Source organism: Idiotropiscis lumnitzeri, chromosome 10 (assembly GCF_059441095.1).
Source record: "Idiotropiscis lumnitzeri isolate Australia: NSW breed Sydney's pygmy pipehorse chromosome 10, RoL_Ilum_1.0, whole genome shotgun sequence".
In the NCBI taxonomy this organism is placed as follows: Eukaryota; Metazoa; Chordata; class Actinopteri; order Syngnathiformes; family Syngnathidae; genus Idiotropiscis; species Idiotropiscis lumnitzeri.
Genome location: NC_142400.1, coordinates 7,857,700 through 7,871,714, shown reverse-complemented (window position 1 = coordinate 7,871,714; position 14,015 = coordinate 7,857,700). Strand labels below are relative to the sequence as shown.

The 14,015-nt window shown below is 40.7% G+C and overlaps 2 protein-coding genes across 2 annotated transcripts; both read left to right on the top strand.

Annotated features, from left to right (window-relative positions):
- Positions 1-3,264: 3,264 nt before the first annotated feature.
- Positions 3,265-7,852, top strand: dap3 (death associated protein 3). The gene is made up of 12 exons (XM_088307781.1): positions 3,265-3,673; positions 3,952-4,065; positions 4,180-4,281; positions 4,372-4,480; positions 4,569-4,661; positions 4,831-4,961; positions 5,925-6,005; positions 6,724-6,888; positions 6,959-7,018; positions 7,092-7,181; positions 7,434-7,551; positions 7,633-7,852. The coding sequence occupies exons 1-12, from the start codon at positions 3,635-3,637 to the stop codon at positions 7,716-7,718; spliced, it is 1,188 nt and encodes a 395-aa protein (XP_088163907.1). The 5' UTR covers positions 3,265-3,634; the 3' UTR covers positions 7,719-7,852.
- Positions 7,853-8,254: 402 nt separating this feature from the next.
- gba1 (glucosylceramidase beta 1) lies at positions 8,255-14,002 on the top strand. Its single transcript, XM_088307779.1, has 11 exons — positions 8,255-8,560; positions 8,628-8,819; positions 9,624-9,770; positions 9,866-9,999; positions 10,760-10,932; positions 11,008-11,097; positions 11,164-11,311; positions 12,118-12,342; positions 12,417-12,580; positions 12,650-12,766; positions 13,342-14,002. Exons 1-11 carry the CDS (start codon positions 8,467-8,469, stop codon positions 13,448-13,450), a joined length of 1,593 nt encoding a protein of 530 aa, XP_088163905.1. The 5' UTR covers positions 8,255-8,466; the 3' UTR covers positions 13,451-14,002.
- Positions 14,003-14,015: the final 13 nt, after the last annotated feature.

Genomic DNA, 14,015 nt, shown 5'->3' with positions numbered 1-14,015 from the left:
ATATAATTATAATCAACCGATGGAAAGTAAAAAATAGTTATTTGAATAGTACAGAGTGTCCCAATAAAATGACAATGTTTAAATCTCTAAATCTTTCTTATCTTGAAAACCACAAAGTCTAGCCTAATAAGATTGAACAGTTTAGATGTTGAACATCATAAGTTTATTCTGGGACCGATTTCGAGAGTGCAAATTTGTTTGCCAGTTGGTGAAGTTTTTACAAATTTTGCATTGAAGGCTGGCTGCAGTCTTGGGTGACTTTATGCGACCATATTCCAAGAGCCAAAATGTCTTACTGCTCTGTGGGAGTGAACATCATGGCGCAACCTGAAAACAGAACAAAGATAAAACATTAACTACAAAAGCTTGATCTGTTTCCGTACATTCTCAGGATTCCCACACAGCCTGAAAAACCTGGAACATTAGTGACCAATTTTCCAGGGATGAAAAACACATGGAAAATGAGGGGGGAAAAAGTAAGAATGTTCTGGAAAAGCTTGACTGATAAACTATATTTATCTATTTAAAATTTAGTTATTTGGAATACATAGTCAATTAAAAATCAAAAAGATGTGATAAACTGTCAGCAGAACTGTTGCTAATTCCGTATTGTTCAGAATCCTTTCGGTTGCTTAAGATCCCCTCACTCTGCTTATGTGTGCTCATCTTGCTTTTTAGCCTGATTGGTTGATCTGACTCTGACGCTGTGTTTTTTTTTTTTTAAGAGAAAAACTGCAAACTCTCCTTTTAATGAGAAAATTGAGTAAAAATGAAACAACACGTTTCAATCAACACATATTAGGTGACGGATTAAAATACATAAGAGATAGCAAGAGTGGACGACTTGTTAAGGCCAACAATCCAGAGAAATGATTAGAATGGAAATGAGGTAAAGAAACCGATCCAATTAGTTGGAACAGGTGGAAGAAAGTGTCAGGTGTATTATATGATATAAAAATCTCAACTAGGATTAAAGGAAAGCTTAATACGACAGTGGTGAGGTCAGCCATGATATACGGCTTAGTGACAGTTGCATTGAAGAGACGACAGGAGGCAGCTCTGGAGGTGGCGGAAAGACGTGAAGATTCTCTTTTGGAGTGACTCAGTTAGACCGGATTAGAAATGAGCTCATCGGAGGGAGAGATAGTGAGTACTGTATATTTGAAGAAGGATGATGAGGACGGAGCTGCTAGGCAAGAGCGCTAGAGGGAGAGAGAGAGCGCTAAAAGAAGGTTGAAAGATTAGATGGAGCAGTTTAGGATGATGCTTATATGGAAAATGATTAAAAATGATACAAGAGTAAAAAAATATATTGATTACTGTTACTGTTGTAACCAATAAGAGTCCTGATTTGTGTCGCAGTAAACAGAAAATCCTCCCCTGCTCGTGCTACAGTCACACCTGACGCCACACAGTGACGAACGTTCCAAGTTTTGTCGCACTTCGAGGCATTTTTTTTCACTAATGTTGTGGCCAAATTCCGAATTGAACAGGCCCGACAGTAGAGCGAAACCCAAATCATGAGTTCAACTGGTGATATGCATCAATTTTGCTTTGGGGATCAATAAAGCCGATCTCATTGTGAGTAATATGATGCAATTATTGTTTATAATCATAAAAGTAAGTAATCAGAGCCGAAAGCCTCGCCGCTCCCAGAGCAGACAATGCAGGACATTATCGCTCAACTGTTATCTCTGATGGTGATATTGTCCTCTTGTGCGAGGATATGTATTAATTTGATGACTGCAAAAGATGCCGACTCGGGGCTCTGGTATCTGGGGCAGTTTTCCCTTCTTGGTCTGGTTAGTAATCAAGCTTTGCAAAGAGGATTAACTAACGCTTCAGGAGGCCCTGGAGCAACATTTCTTTTTATGCTTTATCTTCATCCATCGCATCGCCTTTTACCTTTTGTGTGCGTGTTACTCTTTCACTTAGAGTACTCTGACCCCAAAGCATCCAGCAAACAACAATGTCTAAATTACTTATGGAATGTGACCTTTTAGTGCACATTTGTACAGCTTTAATAATGTACTAGAGTACAGTGGATGTGAAAAAGTCTACACACCCATGTTTAAATGACAAGTCTTTGTCATACAAAAAAAAAAAGACCAAGATTAATCATTAAAAAAAAAACACAATTAATGTGACCTATAACCTGCACATGGCAATTGCAAAAATGTTTTCAAAGGGAAGTAAAAACTGACAATGTGGCACAAGTGGGCACAGAAAAGCCTATTAGAACTTCTTAACTGTATTGTGGATGGAGTACACAGCAGCACTTTAAATGGTGACACGTCTGTGCTGACACATTTTAAAATTAGTTAGAATGTGCTTCTTTAATTATAACACAGCCACATCCCCAGTAATAAGCAGTTGTGCAACCACATTATAAGTTATTTAATTTTACTTACCCTCATAATTAGTTTTTTTTTCTTATACTAATCATGTGTCACATAAATGGTAGAAGTTTTGAAAATGCTTTATCTTGGTCTAATTCTTTCTAACACACAAACCTGCCATTTGAGTAGGGACTTTTCACATCCACTTTATATACTATCAGAGCTTTCATGCAATTAACAGCTTAACATATTTCTACATCAACGCAAGCCCCAAAAGGAATGCAAGCAAGTTTTCATCGTTTACAAGCTGCCTGCAAGCATAAAAGTTATGTTGGAACATGCTGTGTTATACTGTTCATTTCACCGCAGTAAGTCATGTGACATCAAAAAGGCAAATTATGGTTAAATTAGCAAGTGGGGGCGTCAAGTACATTACATGTAGTTCTTGATTACTCTGAGAAGTTGTTGGGAGGGTGAGGACTACTGCTTGCGTTTGCACTACAAAAAAAAAGTATTTTCACTTTCTTGGACACTCGCTTGTAGAATTCTGCTTCAGCTTGTATTGTAGTGAAGAAACAAGAAGCTATCAAGAGTGTCTCACTGCATGAAGCAGTTAACCCTAAAATAAAGCAATTTGAAAATTATTGCCAATTTCTGCATGGCAATAAATACTCTGTAGAAATATGTATATGTTTATGGGGTGTTTTAAGAAAGCTTGCTACAGATATGTTATTACTTAAGGCAGTTGGAAAAAAAGCAAAAAAAAAGCGCATTACATCTTTAAATAAAGTTGATTGATAAAGAAAACATTCTTCTTAGATCTTCAAGCAGACTACTACTTCTGAGCTGAATACTATTTGAAATAAAGTCATACATTGCTCATGAAAAGAGTCATTAGCTCCATTTTAAAGTTGTTTTCCCTGATGTGACCTGATTGGCGGTTGCGTTTACGTCACTTCCTGTCAGGCAAACTAACGTGATGGCGGCGCCCCTGACCTGTCTAGCACATTGACTGCGACCGTAGTCTTTCGTGCTGTCTCCCTTCCTTGTTATCCTGCAATGCAAACCCGTGGAGGACATTTTTATAACCAATATTTTAAGCTATGACGTACTGATAAATGTATTTGTGTGCTTGCAGATTCCAAATAATAGCGTTGTCTGCAACTTACTAGCCTGCTAGCTAGCTAGCTGCTCAGTGTTTACCCTAAGGTGATCGGACAGTGCCATCGTCGACGCATTTACGCAGAAGTCTTGGTTTTATTTTATATTATAGTACATCCTCAACTTTATAGAAGATGGCTCTTCATAGAACGTCCCTTAAGATTCGACAGATGGTAAGTTTGAAGGAAGATTTTATAGTGCGTAAAGCTTCAATTTACGCAGCCTGAGATTTTGTGTTTGCCAACTTATCTTTCTGTCTCTCTTTCTGTTTCACCCAGTTGTCTGTCTAACCATCCATCTCTCTGTCTTCAAAACGTAGTTAGCTTCCCAAGTACCACCACACCACAGCGGCCACTTTTAAATTCAGGAACACAGTAGAGCATCTGTGTTCATCCAAAAACGAGACAATTGTCGCACTAGCTAATCTATCTCTCTTTATATTTTCTGATAGGTGATGCATACTCGGTGGCTTCATACAAGTGGAGTGGGCCAGCAGCAGGAAGCCTTGGCGATAGAGCAACAGCCTGAACCCTTCTCAGTCTTTAGAACACAGCAGAATGATCCAGTAAGTAAAGCTGCTTCTCGTCCACATATCCGCATGAGCGTGTGTTGTTGAACATCATTTGTTGTGTGTGAATTTGTATGATTTTGATTCGTTCAATTCTCTGGCTCTTGTTAGGCTGGTCAGTCAGAGAAGGACATAGGACAGTTTTACACTATACCGCCTGCACACATCCGCACGCTCTTCCCTCATGGCCTCCCCCGACGATATCAGCAGCAGGTTGGTTCTTTAACACATCCACACAATTATCTTCTTGATTTTGTTTCTTAACCAATTTAGAAATCTTAACTGAGAGCTCACTGTGTACAGGTCAAGACATTTACAGAAGCAGCCGTGATGGTGAGGCAACCCGCCCTGGAGGTCATCTCCTACCTGAAGGAGATGGATATGAGCAAACCTGCACAGCGATATATGTTCTGTATCCTTTACAAATTTATTACACCTGGAAGACAAGACACAACAAACTTCAGTCTCCATCTGTACATGAACCTTAATCATTTCTTCAGATGGATTAAAGGGTGGTGGCAAGACATTGTCTCTTTGTCACGCCGTCCACTTTTGCTACATGAAGGGATGGCTGGTGCTGCATATACCTGATGGTGAGATTAAAAAATGTTGATATTTTATCCAAGGGGAATAAACAGGTCATCATTTTATGGTATCTCAAATTTTATGCCAAAAAATAATCATATTTTCTCAAGTTACTTTTAAAATTGCGGATATATATGTCACAACTCAGCTCAATATGACACTTTTCTCTCTGTGTAGCTCACAGCTGGGTGAAGGACTGTAAGGAACTTCTGCCTTCATCCTTCAACGCTTCTCGCTTCGACCAGCCTTTACAAGCCACCGAGTGGTTGCGCAACTTCAAAATCACCAACGAACCCTTCCTGGCCAAGGTAGAAGCAAAATGTCACATTGAATATATCTGTGATAAAAGACAACTTTTGCATCAACAAGGCACTTAGACAGTTATTGAGGCTTCAGTGTGTCGTCACAGCAGGTCGGATTACGCGCCCATGCACATTAAGCAGCAGGCGCTTGCCGGCAGGTGCAATGCATGATGGGCTGAATTATTTAATGAGACATTAATGTCACTCATTATGCTTTGGCAGTTTATAATCTACTTGGCTGAATTCAAATATAATCATCGTTGTCCAGACAGTGAGGTCTTTCTGTCTTGAATAGAAAATGTGCAGTGAGACAGCATATGGTGCACACTTGCATTAGGTACACCTGCGCCTGTGTTCACTACAAGTCTGTATCAAACATTCTACCTTAAAAATGTTTAGTCTTTATTAAACTATTCATTTTAAATGTGTGTTACTCTTGAAATTCTGCATATAATTGACATCCAGTGAAACCTAAAAGATTATTTTAAAAAGGCTGATAACCGTTAAATGTTTTTCCATGAAAAACGGGAGGAAATGGGTGCAAAAAAAGCAAAGTACCATACATAAAAAAAAAAATCTCCATAAATATCTATAAAAATCAGTTTAAAAAATTGAGCAATAAATACACAAATCTTTTTGAAGAAACCATTTTTGACATGAACTTTAATAATGAAAATAGTTTATTGCAGTCTGCATTTGTGCCTCAAAGATAGCAGATACCTAATCCCATAAACTCCGTTTATTTTCTAAATGCAAGAAAAAAAAAAAGGCTTTTTTTTTTTATCAGAAAATCAAACACAAAAAGTTTTCAAATGATAGCAACGATAAAGGTCGAGTTTGTTGTTTTGTCGTAGCAATTGTGTAGCAGGTGTAGAGTTTAAAGTTTAAAAACTGCTGTAACACCACAAAAATGTCTTGTGGAGAAAATCCCATTCAAACAGAATCAAACCTTTACTCTTTCATCTCCAGATAAAGACAAAGCAGCGCTATGTGTGGACGAAGAGAGAGCTCACCGAGGAGGGAAGCCCTCTTGGCGAGCTGGTGGATCAGGTTGTTATTTTTTAGGCTCTCAGACATTTCTTATCTCATCAGCGCTTGAGCTTATCTCATACATGAAGCCCCTCCTAATAGAAGTACAGTGAATCCCGCTGTTCACTCTCTTGGTTTTTGTTTTTGATACAGGAAAGCTCTACACACCCTTGTTCAAATGGTAGACTGTGATGTGACACTAAAAAAAAGGAGACCAAGCAAATCATTGCAATACATGATGTTAATGTGACCTGTAATCTCTGCACCTCAATTGGAAAAAAATAATCTTTTTTCTATAAACAACTGAGATAATGTGGTTGCACAAGTGTGTACACCCTCTCATAACTCGGATGCAGTTGTGCTCATATTCAAACTCATGTCAAAGGGGAGTCAGCACACACCAACTACCATTTAAAGTGCCTCTGATTAATTCAGAATAAAGTTCAGATGTTCTAGTAGGCTTTCTCTGCAATGTTTGTAACTGCATAAGCTATGGTCTGCAGAGAGCTTCCAGAGCATTGTTTCAAAAGTATCAGTCAGGAGATTCTCAGTTATTTATTTTGTACTTTTTTTTTTGCAGGTAAAATTAAACCTAGATTTAAAAAAAAAAAATGTTCTATCTTGGTCCCATGTTTATATCACAATAACCTGGCATTGGAGCAGGGGTGTGCAGACTTTTTTTTTAATCCACTCTAGCAGGGTGATTGTTGTACTCAAATGTGACACGTTTCCATGCCAGGGCATCGCTCGCATAAAGAGCAGCAGCGATGTGGTGGGAGCCCTGATGAAGGAGCTGAGGCTGCAGAGCGGGCAGCCGGGCTGTGACTTCCGCCTGGCCGTGGCCGTAGACGGCGTCAACGCTCTGTGGGGCAAGTCCAGTATCAAAAAGGAGGACAAGAGCGAGGTGCGCAAATCTAGCTAAGATTGACGTTGCCTTTGCAGCTTTGTCGACACGCGTTTGTGTTTGTCACCAGGTGGATCCAGATGAGCTCACGCTGATTTATAACCTGAGGAAGATGATGAGGAACGATTGGGTGAGGAAAACATGCAAAAAGTGTCACTTCTTTATATTTTTCCCCCTTTTTCACATGTACCTTCTTGTTTCAGACGGGAGGCGCCATCATCACCACTCTGGCTCACACGGGGGCTGTGTACCCGCCCAAATTGGCTTACTTGCCCCAGGAGCTACTGGGAGAGGTCAGGTTTCACTTGTGTGAATATTTGCTCACTTCAAACACAGCTCATTAAGATTACTGCTCATTGATAGACAAAAGCTGCAGTTCTACAGTTAAAGTTGTAGTATGGTGAGAGGCATAAAGAATAAAACTCTTTTTCATTTTACAAGATATTGCAAGAGGTAGAGCTCGAAACTTTAGTTCAAGGAGGTTAATGCTGATAGAAAATTTGAAGTATGCATTCATTGCTCAATTTTGCCCATTTGTCATTTAGAGGGGCTTTGACAACATGGACCCATTCATCCCGGTGTCCGTGCCCTACTACAGCGAAAAAGAATTTGAGAGCTGCTATCTCTACTACATGGACCGCAACTGGCTTCAGCATCCAATGAGTAAGAGTCACTCCCATGGAGGATGTTTCTTCTGAAACACAACCATGTGTATGTAACTCTTATCTGACTTTTCCTCTTCAGGCAAAACAGAAGAGGGCAAAAAAGAGATAATCTTCATGACTGACAGGAATCCATCATTGATGGACAGAGTTTGCACATTCCTATGAAGTGTCAGTCTGCAACCACTCATGTTTCAAACACACATCTGCACATTAGAAATGCATAAACTCAATATTCATGTCTAAAATGTTTATCTGTAAATTATTCATTCACCATGTTTGCTAATAAATGTTTAAAAAGATTTTTTTTTTAATTCAATTGCTTTTCTAAAAGTGATTGTGAATGTTCCATATGTGCCCTGTGATTGACGGGTGACCACTTCTGAGTGTACTTTTCCTCTTGCCAGTCAGCTGGGACATTCTTCAGCTCAAACCCAAGATTCTCAGGACAAGCGCTTCAGAAATTGAATGGCTGGATAAAATATGCATTTATTTACTTCTGTTTATGAGTCAGCAGAATGGTTTATTGTTCCAAAAAATAATACCCACACATTTTCTGAATTTTCATTCATTGGACCAAAAAAACAAAAAAAAAGTTTCCATTTGCTATCTTGGTCAAACAGCACCCCCAACTGGCACAGTTTCAATACTTCCGGAGATCTATAACAGCATCCCCGAGTGACACATCCGGGTAATTGCATACCACGCGAAAGGTCACATGACTTGCTTCCTCAAAACAAACCCGTTCTTCAATTTAAACCACCCGTAAGGCAAATGCGGCGAAGACCACCCCTTTAAACCATATAAAGGGAATGAAGCTTCTTCACTTTAATTACACAGTAATAAATATGCTTATTGATTCATACACCCGTGGTTAAATGCCATTTTCTGTGTCATTGACGTGACACGCGACGAGATGTACAAAGTTCCACTCAACAAAATGTGTCTGTCGTTGCGTTGCGCTGTTTTGCTAGCAGCCGTTTTCCAAACAACAACGACGTTCTCCACAGGTAATAAACACGACCTACTTTAGGCTACGTTAAATGTGGCAACATTAATTCTGTGTCTTCTCACAAGAACGCAGCAAGTGTGTCGCCAGAAGCTTCGGCCATGACTCGGTGGTGTGTGAGTGTAACTCCACGTACTGCGACACTTTGGGCACCGTTTCTCTTCCGCCGTCGGGTCACTACATCTCCTACCTGAGCAGCATGGCTGGAACTCGGCTAGATGACAGCCAAGGTCCAGTCCAACCCAACACAACCGGTGCTGGTGAGTTTCATGCAGTGTGGAAAAGTTAAAACTAAAATGTAATGAACAGGTTGTTTACAAAACGTATACAATTTATTATTTTATAGTTGTTATATTGCTGTCATTTTAAAGTAAGTATATACAGTGTTGTAAATATTACTGTCTATGGATTCTAATGCATCACATTAAACAAATCAACATGCATGTATGAAGCAATTTAAAACAGTTCTCACGTGTCTGTGGCCCTCTGTATGTTTCTCCAGTGGAGCATTGGTTCACAAACTTTTAATTCATTCTGAAACTGGTCACGAACTAGAGTAATTTTCCCCATTAAATTGAATGGAAATAAAATTAATGCCAGCCGAGTTAAAAAAAATAGATCTTTGACGTCTTTAGCCGTCAATGGCAGTAAATGAGTTCACATAACATGCAGTTTTTGGGAATGTGGGAGGCAACCGGAGTACCCGGAGGAAACCCACACAGATACATGGAGAACGTGCAAACTCCATGCAGGAAGGCCAGAGCCGGAACCAAACCCTGGACCGCTCAACTGTGAGGTGGACGTGCTAACCAGTCACCCACCGTGCCTCGTAGACACATCACATTACAATTCTATTTGAATGATGTCACATATTACATGAAAAACTGGTCCCTTACACCTACTCATGTCAACATTATGTACACCTGCGCTATTTTATGAAACCATGAAGCTTTAATACAAGAGTTATTGTAATGAAGGCCTCTTTAAATGACATTAAAATGTCTTCTATCGTCGCTCGGGCAGGTGTTGTGTTGCTCATATAGTATGTCATGTGTCTCCCTCAGGCCTCAGACTGACTCTCCTTCCATCCAAGAAGTACCAGAAGGTGAGAGGATTTGGTGGAGCGATGACAGACGCAGCAGCAATGAACATCCTGTCGCTTTCTGCTGGAGCACAAGACCAACTGCTGAGACAGTACTTCTCTAAAGAAGGTACACCACATATAATGAGATGCAATACAACAGCTGTTAAAAAAAACAATTCTTCAGTTTTGATTGGGAAGGTGTAATTATTTTGTATTTGGCAGGTATAGGTTACTCTGTGGTGCGCGTGCCCATGGCCAGCTGTGACTTCTCCACACATCTGTACACATACGCTGACACGCGGGATGACTACGGCCTGCACAATTTCTCTCTGGCCCCTGAAGATGTGCACTTGAAGGTTAGGAACCACACGGACAAAATGAGACAAACAGAACAGGAGGATCATAGACAGACACAGAAAGACTGAGAAGATGGGAGATTGTCACATGTACTTTCCAGCCATTACTTGCCTGAAATTCCTGCGGGTCCTTCAATGTAGCTATCGGCCTCTTGGCAGCTTTCCATGCCAGTTTTCTTCTTGTCTTTTCGTCATTGTTGGGGAGACTCCCAGTTTTTGGTACGAGTAATCTCACTTTTGTGTCACATTTTGTATACTTGATAATGACGACGACTGTCTTCACTGTGTTCCATGGTATATTGTAATACCTTGGAAATTGTGTCACCTTCTACCAACTAATGCCTTTGAACATTGGCGTCTAAAAAAAAGCCTACTAGAACATCTGCACTTTGTTTGGGCTTAATCAGAGGCACTTCAAATGGTGGCAAGTGTGTGCTGACTCCTACTTTACAGAAGTCTGTTGCTAATTGGTCAATTCTGAGCTCAGCCAGAACTCAGTCTGAGCTTTTAGGGTGTGCACACTTGTGCAACCGTGTTATCTCAGTTATTTACTTTTACTTCCCCTCCCTGAAAGATGTATTATTTTTTTTAAAGGTTATAGATCAGAGCAATGGTGGAAAAGCTTTTGGCTCTTTTTTTCAGATCCTAAAAAAACATTGCATTTGGACAGGGCTGTGTTAACTTTATATCCACTGTGGACTCACTCACACTCACAGTAGTGTGTATCCGAAGACCATGTGTCTTGTTGCATTGTTGTCAGATCCCTCTGCTGCTTAGAGCTCAGGCCATGGCTCCTCATGCCTTGTCTCTGCTGGCCAGTGCCTGGAGCGCCCCCGCCTGGATGAAGACAAATGATGCACTCATAGGAAAAGGCTCCTTGAAGGGAAAACCGGGTGGAAAGGAGCATAAAAGTTGGGCTCAGTACTACATAAGGTGATTCTCGTACATATACCGCATGTTGTTTTGACATCATTTATTGTTTATATTCTGATTGTTTGTCCTTCTCAGATTCCTTGAGGAATACGCCAAGTATAATTTGACGTTTTGGGCCGTGACCACGGGTAATGAACCTACAGCAGGAGAAATGACAAACTACAGGTGTGCTTTTTCACATGGGATATTAAAGTTGAAATATCATCAGATGTAGAGACGGTATGTTTCCAGTTTCCAGGCTTTGGGCTTCACTCCCGAGGAGCAAAGGGACTGGGTGGCCTTGGACCTGGGCCCTGCCATCCGTGCTTCGTCTTTTCCGCACACTCACATCCTCATTCTGGACGACAACCGTCTACTGTTGCAGCACTGGGCCAAAGTGGTGAGTGCGCCACGAAGGGCACTTTTGTCCTGCGTTAAGATTCGGTGCCGTTGCTGAAATAGATAGGAAAGTGAAATGACATCTGGAAAGCTGAATCTTTGGTGTTGCGTGTTCAACATGAATGGACAGTGACAGTATAATCTAGTGACAAAATGTGAGTTATAAGTGCCAGCTATCAGCAATATGGCAGAACAAATCTTCAAAAAAGAGGCCAAGATTGTCACTCCCAGTTGAACTTTACTATAAAACTAAACATGGAATATGACACAATCATAAAACCGTAGTCATAATCAAATCATATGAAAGCGAGACTGTTTATACTACCACAGTGTGCACATCATGATGCACAAATCCTTTACATTATTTTTATTGATGTGGTGTTATAAGGTAAAGTATTACCGACATCAAATTAATAGAATTTCCATTCATTTCACCGGAGAAGGATAATTTGAGAGACAAGTGTTTTGAGATAAGATTTTGATCACAGAACAAATTGAACTTGTATCTCAAGGCACCACTGTATGACGAAATAGGTTAGTTATGTTTTTATTTGCATTTCATAGACAACTGAGCCTTCTCAAAGTCATCCTTGTGCTCCAAGGCTTTCCCCTCGATGCCAAAACACATAAAAAAAAAAAATCTATGTCAGAATCAGGAAGTAACGACATAAAACAGAGTATATAGAAAAGTGTGTGTCTATTTTTTTTTGGGGGGGGGGTGGAATCTTTTTACGTTGCCAATGGATGTTCATCTACCAAACCTAAATATATTTTCAATACCAAGACTTGTGATATGATTCCCACCAGGTGCTAAGCGACATCCACGCAGGCCGATACATCCACGGCGTGGCGGTGCACTGGTACATGGACGCCATTAGCCCTGCCGGGCCCACCCTGACTACCACCCACCAGCTATACCCGGAATATTACCTGTTTGGCACTGAGGCCTGCGCAGGCTGGACCTTGCCGGACCGGGGAGTGAAACTGGGGAGCTGGCAGAGGGCTGAAGAATACGCACATGATATTTTAGAGGTAGGATGGCGGATGTTACGGGAATGTGAGTCATCAGGCCCGTAGGTTGTCAACACAAGCTTCTTCATGTTCAGGATTTGAATCATTACGTGACGGGCTGGACCGACTGGAACCTGGCGCTGGATCAGACCGGCGGGCCCAATTGGGTGAAGAACTTCGTGGACAGCCCCGTCATAGTTGACGCCATTCGTGACGTCTTCTATAAGCAGCCAACCTTCTACGCATTGGCCCACTTCAGGTAGTAAGGTGGAATTTAATCGGTGTATATTTTTAGACTGCAGTTAAATTTGTATTTATTTGGGCATAGTAAGTTCCTGTGTGAGGGCTCTCAGAGAGTCGGTGTGTCCGCCAGTGGGGAAACAAACCTCGAATTCTCTGCCTTCATCCGACCGGACGGCGTTGTGGTGCTCATCATCCTCAACAGGTTGTATGATACAGTGAACGACCGCATATTCGCAGTTCAGCATACACGTTGAAACTCAAAACAAAGACCGCAGCCCGGTACTGGTCCGAGCACCACTTTGGACCGGGCCACGGCGGGCCGCACAGATTTATTTATTATTCGAGGTTGAATAATATTTTATTCTGCAAAGTGACTGGCTTCTCTCCGTTTCATCCATCTTTCTTGAAGCATGTCTCGGTCACATTACGCTAATATTAAACCCACAAGCTAGCGAAATGTGTAAAAAAAAAAACTGACCACATACAAAGCCCGCTCTGCACAATGTTTGTCGTCGTCTTTTGGGCTTCATAACGCTCCACACATTTTCAACGGGAGACAGGCCTGGACTGCTGGCAGGCCAGTCTCGTACTCGCATTCTTTTATTCCGAAGCCAGCCTGTTGTAACGTGCAGAACGTGGCTTGGCATTCCCATTGGAATCGGGGTTTGTAGAACATCTTGGAAGTCAACAAGTGTCACGGTTTGTGTTCCAATTTGATGGTTCTACTGAACGTGTGTGTGTGTGACTTGGCACTAATGAACTGTGTGTGTTGTTTAGGTCATCATCAGCCATCCAGTTTGAGGTGTGGGACCCATTGGTGGGCTACATCCCCTCAACAGCGCCGCCTCATTCCTTACTCACGCTTGCTTGGTACACACTGGGATGAAATATGTTGTGTATTTTTGTTGTTCATATGCAGGTAAGCCTTTGCTTTGCAGTTCAGGCCTTTTTTTTTAAATTTAAAACTTTTAATGTTCTTTTACAGAAGTTATGTATATTAGGCCCACTGAAAAGACCCCAAACAGCTACTACAAGACTGACAGAAGTATGACAAGGCTAAAGACATAATCTTGCATGATAAACATTTTATTATCATTTCATAAAGAGCTTACATTTTAAAGGAAAAAAGTTTGAGAAATGTTTAAAATTTGTAATGTGAAATGCAAGAAAAAAGTTGCAAAGTTGTAACAAGAATAGTTATAAGAATTTATTCAGTTTTTTTTTTGTGACATTACAAATTTTTATATTTGAACAGCTTATTGCCTCATTGGTTTCTAAATTTGTGAATTTGCTCCGAGGATTTCTTTGACATGCAAATCCATCTTTTGCATGGCAGACTAACTGCATTTCTATCCGCATTACTGCCTTTGACACACTCACCTGGTACATAATGAAATGTATTGCTATTTCATTTCAAATAAAAACAAAAACTGCTCAACCTGAGTTGACTT

Excerpts from the sequence above, each read along its gene's own strand:
- dap3 (XM_088307781.1), top strand. The coding sequence starts at position 3,635 with ATGGCTCTTCATAGAACGTCCCTTAAGATTCGACAGATG. Across the intron at positions 4,662-4,830 it reads GGTGCTGCATATACCTGATG|CTCACAGCTGGGTGAAGGAC; the intron begins GTGAGATTAAAA and ends CTCTCTGTGTAG. Across the intron at positions 4,962-5,924 it reads ACGAACCCTTCCTGGCCAAG|ATAAAGACAAAGCAGCGCTA; the intron begins GTAGAAGCAAAA and ends TTTCATCTCCAG.
- gba1 (XM_088307779.1), top strand. The coding sequence starts at position 8,467 with ATGTACAAAGTTCCACTCAACAAAATGTGTCTGTCGTTGCGTTGCGCT. Across the intron at positions 9,771-9,865 it reads ACAGTACTTCTCTAAAGAAG|GTATAGGTTACTCTGTGGTG; the intron begins GTACACCACATA and ends TGTATTTGGCAG. Across the intron at positions 10,000-10,759 it reads CTGAAGATGTGCACTTGAAG|ATCCCTCTGCTGCTTAGAGC; the intron begins GTTAGGAACCAC and ends CATTGTTGTCAG.